Raw genomic sequence first — 13,644 nt, 5'->3', positions numbered from 1 at the left:
TTTGCTTTTGGAGCATTTTTGGCTTAGTTAAAATGATTCATGTATATGCTTTTGGAGCATTTTTGACTGAATTTTCTCCAAATGTCTTTTTGGCATATGTGGACTTTCATCATTTACGGTGAGAATATATTATGTGTTTTCAGTTTTCTTAATTGATGTATTTCATCTCTCTTTTTCAATAATCTAGGATTTCCTATAGAATTATTTTGAGAAACCGTTAGAAATACCACCACGTTAAGTACCACTTCTCAAAAATACCACCAATCAAAAAAAAAATACTAACATTTAGGTTTATGCTTTAGTGATTATTGTTTAGAATCTAATATATTAAAACTGAAGCACAAATAGTACTTACCCCTTAGAGTGTTGCACAAAAATTACAATGGCATGCCACTCCTTTTAATTAAAGATTATCTAATTAAATATAATACATACCCAAATAATATTTATTATCTTGCCATACAAATCCAAAATGTGATCCTCTAACATATATTTTGCTTTAATTAACTACATTACCATATAAATCAAAAACGTATTTATTAACTTGCCATATATTTCGCTATTATTAAAACTATATTGTCATGTTAATCTAAAACATGATTAATAATTTATTCTCATCAAAATAAACTACTTTGCCGTTATTATTATCCAAATATAAATAACTAAATTGAAAAAATATTATAATTTTGTATATGAGTAACATAAATTTGACATAAATTAAAAGTTTCGAATAAAATTTTGTATTACTAGCTGTTTTATACGAAATAAAAAAAAATATTTCATACACATATTAATATATAAAATCAATATGACTCCTTTTAATATTTAATAAAATAGAGAAATTTTCTATATTAATTTAGATTTATATATTAAAACCACTAGATAAAAGAGTTTTTTTACCTCCTTTAAACAATATTCTCTTAAACGTCTTTTAATCATTTTTTTTTCTTTGAAGACATTTTGGTGATAAAACCTTAAAAATGATATTGAGAGAATTGTCCTTTTAATTATTAGGGTTTGAAAACAATATAAAATTAGTAGAAACAAAAACAATAATAAATATTTGAATGTATTAGTAATCATTTGTTTGTGATATAAATACATTCAATACGATAATAATCAAACAATAATCTAATATTTTGATCACAGTTAATAAAATCCAGTAATTACCAATGATTTATAAGATAACAATGATTTTTATAAATTAAAATAAATAGCCTTGTCGCCTGTCGGAGTGTATGTCAAACTTTAGACATGTATTTATTAAAAAATCAAAAAAATCAGATATGAACTTTATATATATATATATATTTAAATCAAAATATTTGGAATTTAATTTAATAAAACTTAAAAGTATATCTAAATCTCTAATATTTACATTTTTGTTGTTTAATATATCAAAATAATTGAATTAAAATCTGCAGAACGTGAAAACAAAATTTATAATAACTTACTGTCGTAGTTGTCCACAATCCTAAGGTCATGGTTCTAGTTAGCTACTCTATAACACAAGCATTAATAACAATTCTAATGAAAGATCCAGTAATCACCCTAGCAGATCTATAATCAGAAGAGCATCAAAACCCTAGAAATACCCTAAACCTTACATGTGGATCTATTCAAATATTATAGTTGTCACAGAAAATCATAGAAAGAATATATATAAAATAGAAAGCAATGATATAACCAAAAAAGTTTCAAGAGGATTCTGAAGGAGTTGTTCTCTTCTCTCCTAACCTAAAGCTAAGAACAATGAATAGTAAAGCGTAGAAACCGTTGAAAGCGTAGTCGCCAACAATGACTTAGAAAACACATAAATAGAGTTTAAAGTCGGTCTTGAAATATACTCGACCCTCATTGTGGCATCACCATCACCAAGTGTTTGTCGTCGATCGACATTCCTTCAGCTCCTCGATAGCTTCCTCTCGCAAGGTAGGCTGATCACTCTTCAATAAAACTAGCATAACTTTAGATTTAACCGTTGGATTAACCTCGAACAGGAGGATTTGGTAATCTAACTCAAAGATATATCATGTGTCAAAAGATCAGCTAAATCGCACCGTAGGAAGGCCTCCATCCATAACCAAACTTCTGATGCATCTGTGCAGTTATGCACCTCAAAAAGCTCTGAAATCACCAAAATTCTCTAGAACGTACCTGAACCTGAAAACACCCTAGAACATACTCCAAATCCATATAATAGATTCTAAATAGACTATATACCATGGTCTAAAAGAGGTAAAATCCAGGGTATATCAGTTCTCAACGACAAAGAGTATCATTGTCCATTTAAGAGTACAAGAGAGGCATGTTATGAATGGCTATGACTGGTCAATCTTAAGGTTTTGGATTTGGGTTAGATAAATGTAGTTATTAAGAAGAGGGAAATAGCATATTGCTACATAGTCGAAAAACTACTATGCTTCTAATTTTTATAGGCATGTTATGGTTATCAAGAGAGGTATGTTATGGACCATACAGCGCGTAAGATAAAATTGAGAAGTCCTCTTCTTTTAACATCATGTTGGGAGATGAAGCGGTGGTTTCAATATTTTACGAAAAATACATTTTCTGACAATTTCTTTAGAATAATTTAAATTAGAATTCAGTTCAGAAAATCAAATCGGTGAAATATAGTCAATACAAAATAGCTTATATAGTACTCCAAAAACTTCTTGTAAACTTGTCCACCATTGTATTTTTTTTTGTATTGAATGCCCACTTAGGATCTATTAAGAAGTCTCAATTGTTCATGTGTTAGGGTTCTAGACTGATATAAATATGTCATTAAATGTTCTTTGGTTGTAATCATGGCTGCTCTTAAACGCAGCCTTTCTAAATCCTTGTATAAATGAGATTAATCAAATCATTTTGTTCTTGAAGACAACCTAAAAACTTTCTAGTTTCTCTTTACATGTTTGCATAATAAAGCTTTCTTATAAGCTATTTCTATCTTTGTTAATGAGCTCTCTGAGCATCCAGTCTCCATTGTTTGAGATTGTCTACACTTTGCATATGTTTGATTGCAAAGTTAGGAAGAATTCTTAACAGCACTTAAGTTTATTCATATGAAAATGAAAATCGATCATTCAGACACTTTCTTCACCCTTTTGAGAACTGACGATTGTAAAAATCACATATACAATTAAATATTATTTAAAAAGTTAATATGTAAATAGTTGGAATGTTGATGTGTCAAGATGAAATATTATATTCTCTACTTTTTTATGTATGTATCTTGTTTATTGTTTCAAAATAAACATATATTGCATATAAATGTTTTAGCTATCTTGCATGAATCTACATACAAATAGTTATTTGTTACATCCGATTTAGATAGGCTCAAATCTCGACAAATTTAGGGTATTCAGCATTTGCTAATTCGTACCGATATATCTTTTGTTAGTAATTTCCAAAAATGTAGATATATGTAACAATTGATTGACAGCTGCATTTCAAACCTAACATATCACAGAATTTAATAATTTTAAGAGAGATTCTTTTACATACATTCTTAATGCGTGCCTCACCATCAATTATGAAAGGATTAGTTTCATGGAAATAAGTTAGTCTCTTGTTTACCATTTATTGGAAAAAGAGTTGATTGAAGTCTTACTATCATTAAGCAATCAAGTTATATTACTTGCACATTATCCATATATATTCATAATCATTGTTATCTTAGTCTTTTTTCTTTTTCGTCACATTGTTATCTTAGTCTATCTTTTAGTATTATGGCGTTCATGATAAGTGTTTTCTTCTTTGGTTGAATCTTGTACATCTTTGGTTCTCTTTCTTTAAATGTTTTTTTTGTTTTGATCTTGTATTTAGTGTTAGAAGTTACAAAATCATTCTTGTATTTTCTTAACTTAGAATCGTTTGGCATATTTCGTGTGTCTCTGCATATATTCTCTCTGTAAACTTATTAAAGCAACGATCCATATCTTGTATGTATGCATGAAAGTTTGTATACTTGTGAGCAAACTTCAGATTTATGTTACACAAACAGTTGCAAGTGCATCCAGTATCTTTTTTAAGAAGTTTTGTTTTATAAAGAAATTTGTTTTAATTTTGGCAAAATCTATTTGTGCAGCCACTGTTTTTTTAATATTCTCCCTTAATTTCATAAGTTTATATTTTATCTTTATTATGTGATATTTATGGAGTTGTGCACCAACTGATATTATGTTCTACATTCGCCGCTGCTCACAAATCAGTTTTGACTCTTTTATCTTCTTCCTTCAGTAGTGACTAATCAGTGTGCCTAATGACATACAAATATTAATTTGGTGTATTTTATTTTGTAGTGTAATTTGATCAGGTATCTTCTTAAAAGCATTTTTTTTTTACAAACTTAGGTTCATTATGCAAAAAGAAAAACAATAATATCTAAAAGGCACAAAACAAGTGGTACTTTTTGAACTATTTCTTTGTATCGGCGATTTTGAACTCTGTTCAGAATTTATGTACAAATGTGACAAATGAAAAGACACTATATTAAGAATCATAGTCGATAATGGGTTCACCTAAGGTTAAATTTCTGTCTATCTTCCAAGGCAAATTAAAGAGTTTGGCCAAAATGAATTTGAAGATCTTGTTCACGTTTATGTTGTGTGTCGCACTTGAAAAGAACAATGACGCCTTCATCACCTTCGCGTACGCTCTCGCCTAGTAATTATCCATACAATCAAATGAAAACAACATCCCCTTTTTGTATATACAACTTGTCACCAAATCAAATTATTGACAACTTGACATAATCATGGAAACGTAAAATATAATGAATAGTATCTTAAATGATACTCCTTCCGTTTCAATTTATTTGTCGTTCTAGACTTCGGCACACAGATTAATAAAACATTTAATTTGTATATTTACTAGATAAAAACATCATTACCAATACATCTAATTAGATTTCAACCAATAGAAAAATAGATTAGATTAAAAAGTCAATAAATTTTGCATTGAAATCATAAAACGACACTTATTTTGAAACGAAAATTTTGCTCCAAAACGACATATAATTTGAAACGGAGGAAGTATTATCTTATGATTAAGCAATATGAGTATTACCTGAGTGACAATTGTCCATTGTAGATTGGGTGGGAGCCGAACGAAATCATCGAATTTTGTTCCAATTAGAATCGGAATTGCCGTCTGATAAAAGAAAAATACAATATTTTCAAAGAATTTAAGAAAAGGAATTTTTGGAATCACATTCCAATTTTGTATAACATACTCTTTTTGAATAAAGTATTAAGCACGGTCCTACTAAATTCCATTCGTTTTAACCGAAATTAAACCAAAAGGTCGAACCAAATTTTCTGGATCCAAAAAAAAGAGAATTGATACTTTTGAAAACCCTCCAAGTATAAAAAGTGAAAAACAAAAATGAAATCTTCCAAATATACATTTTGTTATATAATCGAATCTAATTGACACTGAAGACAGATGTAACTTGTAAGGAACAAGTCAATTTGAATTTGGTTTCTTTACTTTCTAAATAAAACAGCTAAACTAAGGAAATAAAATTAGTCAAAAACAGAAATAGATTAGACCAGATGACCAGTGATCTAATCCACAAAAATGATTGATGTGATTTTTATTATTTCCTCCGTTTTATATTATTATTATCGTTGTAGAGAAAAATTTTGTTGTGAAATAAGTATCATTTTAACATATCAATGTAAAATTTATTAATTTTATTATCCAATTTAATTTTTCAGTTGGTTAAAATATGAATAGATGTATCAATAATGATATTTTAGTATAGAAAATATGCAAAATTAAGTAATCTCTTAATATATATGTATATGTCAAAAATGACACTTGTTATAAAAAGGAGGAAGTAATAGTATATGACATTAAATTAAAACGTACCGTATTCCATTTTCTTGCCTGGCTATACCACCCAAAGACACTGCCAAAAAAAAATAAAAAATCGAAGACTATTATAAGTATATAACCAAACAAAAACATTAACAAAACAATAGTACGAAAAAACAAAAAACAATTGCAAACCTGTTAAGAGTAGATCGACTGGTTAGATCAAACATGAACAAGATTGCTACTGAATCTTTACAAGCAATAGGTATATGATCTTTAGACCTCTTTTCATCACCTACAATATCATAATTAGCAATCAGTATACTAATCACCAATCTAAATAAACTCCACTGTTTTATTTGATTTATTTAATATTATTAATTTGACTTACCTCCTACATCCCAAATGCTGAAAGAAATCGTAACTCCTTGAACATAAAACGTTTTGTCCATCAAATTTAATCCAGCCATCTCCAGGAACCCTTGATTCTCATCTCCAACATATTTTATCTTGGGAAAAGAAAATAAATCATATAAGAACGAATCAAGAAATAGAAGAAAACAGTAAAGTTATTAACAAACAACACAAGTTAATTTCATACTTACTACAAAAGTAGTCTTCCCTGTTTGACAATCGCCTAATAAGCTGATTTTGAGGCTAACCAAATCTGCATCCGAACTTGAACTCAATCTTCTAGCGGAAACAGTTGTTTCATCATCGCCGTCGAAGATCTCTCCGGCGGTGGAAGAAATCCGGTGAACGATTCGCCGATAAATAATAGGTTTCTCGATGATACTTGAACAAGATAATATTTTCTTCCATACAAACCTAAAGAAGTCTCCAAATATTGATACTTTCTCCATGATTCTCCATTTTACGTTCACGTGAACGATTTTCCGACACAAAGGTGTCATCTTCCCGGCGAGCTCATGGATTTTCTCCGCCATTGAAAAAGAGAGAGTTGACGTGCTTTTGACTTCACAAATCACACAAGCTCACATCTTCTTTTTATTTCCCTTTTTCTAAAATGTCTCTTCGTTTTTGGTGTTACGGTGTAACTGGTAGTCATCGGTTTATATGAGTTAGTTGTTGACCGGTCCGTGTCTTGAAATACCGAGAGTACCCCCTGTTGGTGTGTTATTGTCTTTTGTCTCTTAATTCTTGGCGTGTTGCTATGGGAGGATCATATGGTAAATTGAGAGCTTACTATAGAACCATGGAGTAAACCCCAAGTGTAGCGGCGTCACCATTCACTAGTTATCATTTGATTATTCATCTTCTTTTTCTTTTTATTTGTCAACATTTGATTATTTTCTAATTTTTTTTTTATCGATAGGTGGGAGATCTCCCACCGTTAGTTATCATTTGAATATTATTCAGCTAACTTTTACTTATAATATTTTCATAGCGTGTTTTTTTTTCATTTGATTAAGCCTAAGTATTTATAGTAGTAGCACCACTATTATGCAATATCTATTAAGCTCACTGAGGAAGAAGATAGTAATGAAATAAGGGATTCACCTAATCAACTATAAACCTATTAACATTATGCCTAATTTATACTACGAATCTTGTTAAGACTAGAGTGAAAGAAAATAGTAATCAAATATACGTATACATCCAACCAACCATTAGCTAAGTTGCAATTGACTGTTGGATAGGATAAAATTGTTTCTTAATAGTAACTCCATTTGAATCACAAAGCACGAGAATCTTGAGAAGCGTTTTGTTGAAGGAAACAACACTTTTATTGTCTTTTTATAAAGGTAGTAGTAGTTTCTTAAAGAATGATGTAAATAAATATGTGCGGTCGACCATCAATGTAGTTCCAGTTGGTTAGATCTATATGTCACACACGTTCATAACTTTATGTTTTAATATTTTATCATTGGTTTAATCTTAAACTAGATATCGATCCGTGCGACCGCACGGGTATTTATTTTCTGTTTTTAGTTTTTTTGTATTAAATAATATATTTGTAATATTTGATAATAAATTTATATCGAAAACTAATTTTTGCAGTTATAACAAAAACTAAAATTAAAATTTTAATAAAATATTCTTATATAAATTCAGTTATCCTAATTAAAATAGTATAGGTGTGAGTCATAATGCTTTCGAATTCCAAATATTTGGAATTTCTATTAATATAAATCTGTTAAAAAATAATTACACTCGGTATTTAATTTTAAATCTTAATTTGGGTGTACTAAATGTTATATTTGTAAATGTAATCATATTAAATTAAGTAATTTTATATTTTTGCGTTTAACGTAAAATGTATCACCGACACTGGAGATCACCTAAACAAATCTAACATTTTTATGATTAGATGTATGTGTAAGATATATAACAAACAAAGTTTTTAAATGATAAGTATGAAAATACACAATATGGTTAGTATGCTATTAAACATGATATGTTACTTATAAAATTTGTAAGAATAAATAATTGTTAGACTTTTAACAAATTTGTGACATATAAAAATTAAGATTATAATTTGTAAGAAAATGAAATATAATATAATATATATTTGATCTAACTGCTAATTCATTATAAATGGGCTTACGTGTTCAATAATTTTCAGATTGGATTTTGACAATTAGTTTTCATAATTACTGTAGACTAATGAGAAAATCAATGGAAAATAATTTTTTGAAAATAAATAAAGTGATTCAGTTTCTATATCTTGTAGTAGAGATGGGCGTTCGAATATTCATTCGGGTTTGATCCAGGTCTCTTTGGGTTTTAGATTTTTGGGGTGAAAGGTTTTAGCCTCATTTGGTATTTATAATTTCGGTTCATGTTATGGTTCGGATAACTCATTTGAATTGTTTAAAAAATTAAAATTCTTAAAATATAAAAGTAAAAATTTATATAACAAATAAATTTGAATAATGTATGGCAAAAAACTTAAACTTAACATAAAAATTGTTTTGGTTCGAATATTAAAAGATAGTGATCTCCTACCATATCATATGCGATTTTTATTATCATTAAATATGGTAAATTTAGAATTAGGAAATGTATTTATTAAACTGAAAAGACATCATTAATATAATTATAAATAATTTCGAAATTGATTTAGTCTAGAAAGAAAATTAAATTTTATATTAGGACAACACATTAACTCAACTGAAAAAGACAACATTAAAATAGGTAACTTAATTTATATTAAGACAACACATTAACTCAACTGGAAAAGACAAGCATTAAATTAGGTAGTTTAATTTAATTCTCAGTGGCATTTAAGCGTAAATACTGTACAATTTGTAGGGTTAATTCATACGTGTATTTCTGTTTTAATAAAGTAGACTAGAGATTGATCTGTGCATCCGCACGGGTATTTATTTTACGATATATATATATATATATAAACATTACAAAATATAACAATTTAGTGGTTGATGGAAAGAAAAAAAATTTAGTGGTTGCATTTGTGATATCTTCTCTTAGAAGTACTATTTTTATCTACTATAAAAAAATCATATTATGTCTATTTTATTAATTATATCTATTTAATTATTTACTTTAAACTATTAAATATATAATATTCTTACAAAACCTTAATAGTTATAAGGATATTAATAATAAATTAATTTTAACTGCACAATTAAATTATACTTTTAGCTAACAAATTTTGTTGAAAAAAATATAACAAAATCTTAATATAAATTTTAAATATTGTTAACTCATAGAGTTACTATATGATAAAAAAAATTGGATATCTTTCTTTTCAGAATATGTTTTATAAAATAAAAAATGATTGATTTTTTCATATATATGTATATGAATTATGGTTTTTTTTTGAAATTATAATTTTATATCATTTATATTATATTATTTGTGGTGTAACGGAATACGTTTCACAGAGTTTTAATGTAGTCTTAATATAATTTAATTAAATATTACCAAAATACATAAAAGTGTTAAAAAGATAAATTTGATTGTTATTATGAAAAAAACCATACAATGTTTTGTTTGTACTTATATAAACCTTATATGTAAGTTATTAGTTTGTGATTTTAGTTGAACTATATATTTACATAAAATTTTCTAAAAATATTATTTTATTGATTTGTGTTATATTTTGAATCGGTCCAATTCAAACCACATAAATATATTAATTTATCATGTTTATTAATTTATCGAATATTGATTTATAGAGTTTTCTACTGTATTATAAACATTAGGAATATGTTAAAAATTTTGTTTTTGTATGGTAATATATTATGTTACATGAAAACGGAAGCATGTACATGGAAGCGGATGCGCAGAAGCGAGATTTAAAAAACAATTAGAAAGCGGATACGTGTTAGAAGCGTATATATATAAGAATCTTTATTAATTTTAGGACAAAAAATTATATGATTTAAATTTAAAATATAGAATTTATTCATTTATAATAATTTGAAATGATTTCATATTGAAACTGTGAAAATACAAATATATTTGGTTTAAAATAAATTATTCTATTAATTATTTTTAATACTTCATAAATTTATTGACATAATATATTTGAATATATGCTATATCTTTAAAAAAATTCAATGCATATAACTTTAATAAAAACTTCAATGCATAAAAATAGTTTATAGCATTAGTTTTAATATTTGTATATTTCTATTCTCCCTATATTATTACTATTAAAATTTAGATTTTATATAAATTAAAAATATGATTTTATATTTTTGTTGATTTATAACATTGTGTTTTAAACAAAAACAGAAGCGTGATTTCAAAAAGAAAGTTCCAACGTGTTTTTAAAGAGAGTATTTTAGAAGCGTTTTGAAAGCAAAATTTTGTAAGTTTTCACAAGATTCTGATTTCGGTTCTGTAGCGTGAAGCAGGCGTCCGGTGAAGTTTCCATGCAACCTAGGTAATATAGTTGTATTATGAGTACAAAATATACGGGGGAGATTGTTTTTGTATTTGTTTTCTATATTTTACATAGTTTGCAAGGTTTGTTAATATACTGGGGTGATTTGTTTTCAACTGGTTCCATCATTTGGTAAGTCTAGATTTGTGATAACAGCAAAACATATCTATTTAATTTAAAACGAATAAAGTAAAGATATTCAGGTCAATTCTGTTAATAATTTTGTGTGCAAGGAGAAAAATAAAAGCTTTATTAGGTTTTTAATTATATCTTACACAGAATTGATGGTCTACCAAACATGGGTGAATAGTATTCTTTACACATTTTAACATGTTTATTAGATTTTGACCCGCGCTTTTAAAGCGCGGGTTTATTTTCCTTTATCTTTTTTTAAATTGACAAATATTTAATAAATGTCATATTTTCATATATTTGTTTTCTTTATAAAAGACTTAAGCTTTTTATCTTTCTTTATCGTGTTTCATTTTAAATGAGTATAGGCTTGATCACAATATCCGGACCCGAAGAACCAACCCAAAACCGACCCAAAAATCAGGGTCCCAAACCCGATCAGACCCGGAGTAAATATCCGAATGAATTCTAAATTGCTATATCCGAAGAACCGATCCGATTCCGATCCGAACCGAGAACCAAATGAGTACCCGAAGATACCCGAAATGTGAATATATATCTAAAAATGTATGTTATAATTATATTTATAATTATTTTAATATTTTAAATTAATATCATAAATTAACTATAGTAGTCATTTTTAGTACTTTTGAGTATTTTTGGATAAAATATGATAGTTTGGATAAAAGTTTACCCAAAAAAACTGTATAGAATGGATATTTTTGGTTACTTTTGGTTACTTTTGAGTAATTTGGATACAAAAATTTGAACCGAATCGGATACTTTGGTTACTCTGAGTATAAATAACCGAACCCGTTTTAGATATTTTGGTTATTTGGTTATTTTTCAGGTTCTTATGCATGAGAACCGAACCCACCCGGACCCGGAAAGATCTGACTCGAACCCGATCCGAAAAAAAAATAAAAATTTAATCTGATTTGTTAATCGGTCCAAATGGTCCAAAAGAGATGATGTGGGCAATGAGCTGGATTTAAAAAAAGTGACCCAATATAGATGTGTTATTAATATTACTTGATTGCCCTTAATGAAATATGCAATGTTATTAAAGAAAAGGGTATTTTTAGTAAAAAATCCAATAGAATCATGCTTTAATAGTATAGATTATATTATTATATAACATGTATATCAATGTATATGATCTAAAATTTTAACACAAGACTGGGTACTAAGCTCCTGATGTAAAATCAAGTATTCACTACATGCAGTTTACACAAATGACTTTCATAGTGTTGATTTTAAGATAATAGGTTTGTTACGTGTTTTCTAAAGTTTTTTTTTTAAATGATAGAATAAATATTTAACCCGGTTAAATGTATTGGACAGTTATTAGTTTATAAACAGTAGTATTTGTGAAAGAATGAAATGTGTATGTCTTAGAGAAGAGTACACGTACATTTAATTACTTCCCTAACTGAATAATCCGATATTATGGTGATAATATTGATTGTTGAAGACAGTTTTGATTTTTAATTGTTAGATTTATAATACACTGGTTTTGATTAGGGTGACGAAAATTAAACCGATGGAAATCTTTGGTTAAAAACTCATATTGGTAGGTATATGAGAATGTATCGATTGACTTATTTGATTCATTAGACAAAAATGAAGTATCAATCATCGTATCCTAATTTTAATATATTTAAGTAATGTTATAAAACGATACGAAGAAAGTACATATTGTATTTTGATGGTTTACAGATGTTTTGGTTTAGTAATGATATTGTAATTTTAGTGTTTATTTAATCAACCAAACGTTTAAGGATTCGAAAAACAAACCAAATGTCCGTGTTTTAATAATGATACACAATTAATATTTTACCAAAAAAATGATATACAATGATTGATTTTGTTATGCTATGGTCCAGTTTAGAGCATCTCCAATGTACACCTCTATTTTTTCTTCTAAAATAGAGAAACTCTATTATATAGGTGGATTTGCTCCAATGTATGCCTCTATAATAGAGTTTCTCTATTTTAGAGGAAAATATAGAGGAATTCTATTTTTTACCTCTATATTTAGAGATGGAAATAGCATATCTCTATATTTTCCTCTATAAATAGAGAAACTCTATTATAGAGGCATACATTGGAGCAAATCCACCTCTATAATAGAGTTTCTCTATTTTAGAGAAAATCAATACTATTAAAGTTGAAGTGTGTCCTATTGATCAAAGTTGTGTTTACTTTTAAATTTTATAACTGCATTATACAAATATATTTTTTTTTATATGATAACTGCAACAAAAATTAAATAAATAAGGAATATTACCACCATAATCGGGGGAACGGGAACCACTCAGGTTATAAACGATGAAAAACAGAAAAGAAAGAGCTTTACAAAAAAAAAAAAAAAAAAAGCGGGATTTATAGGAGGGGAGAGTGAGAAGAAGAACGTGAAAACATTGTATTACACTTGGTTACATAACTTAAACTAAAAGAGACCAAGTGGATTTTTAATGTTTTGACATGTTTATTTTTCTTTCTTTTTGGAAAATACGAATATTATAATAAAAAGAGATATAAATTGACCAATTATATTATAAATAAGATAATTTTTTGGCGTTTAGCGAAATCCAGTTTCATATTCCATTAAATAATAAATAATTTTTCACTGGCCCATTTAACCAATACATTTTATATTGGAAGCAAATAATATAAATCAACTTCGTAAAGCCAGTAAAATTAAAATTACTTTTATTGTATAATCAAAAATTCAAACAATAAATGTATAGATGTAATAAAGTACAAAATATGTAAACTTGCAGTTTATAGAAATAAAATTATTT

The 13,644-nt window shown here is 27.3% G+C and overlaps 1 protein-coding gene across 1 annotated transcript; it reads right to left on the bottom strand.

Moving 5' to 3' along the window:
* Positions 1-4,408: 4,408 nt before the first annotated feature.
* Positions 4,409-6,892, bottom strand: LOC108827028 (septum-promoting GTP-binding protein 1). Its single transcript, XM_018600374.2, has 6 exons — positions 6,432-6,892; positions 6,218-6,335; positions 6,022-6,121; positions 5,881-5,920; positions 5,074-5,157; positions 4,409-4,668 (listed from the first exon to the last, which is right to left on the bottom strand). Exons 1-6 carry the CDS (start codon positions 6,771-6,773, stop codon positions 4,498-4,500), a joined length of 855 nt encoding a protein of 284 aa, XP_018455876.2. The 5' UTR covers positions 6,774-6,892; the 3' UTR covers positions 4,409-4,497.
* Between the last annotated feature and the right edge of the window lie 6,752 nt (positions 6,893-13,644).

Source organism: Raphanus sativus, chromosome 9 (assembly GCF_000801105.2).
Source record: "Raphanus sativus cultivar WK10039 chromosome 9, ASM80110v3, whole genome shotgun sequence".
Classification (NCBI taxonomy): Eukaryota; Viridiplantae; Streptophyta; class Magnoliopsida; order Brassicales; family Brassicaceae; genus Raphanus; species Raphanus sativus.
This window is presented reverse-complemented; position numbering and strand designations above follow the sequence as displayed.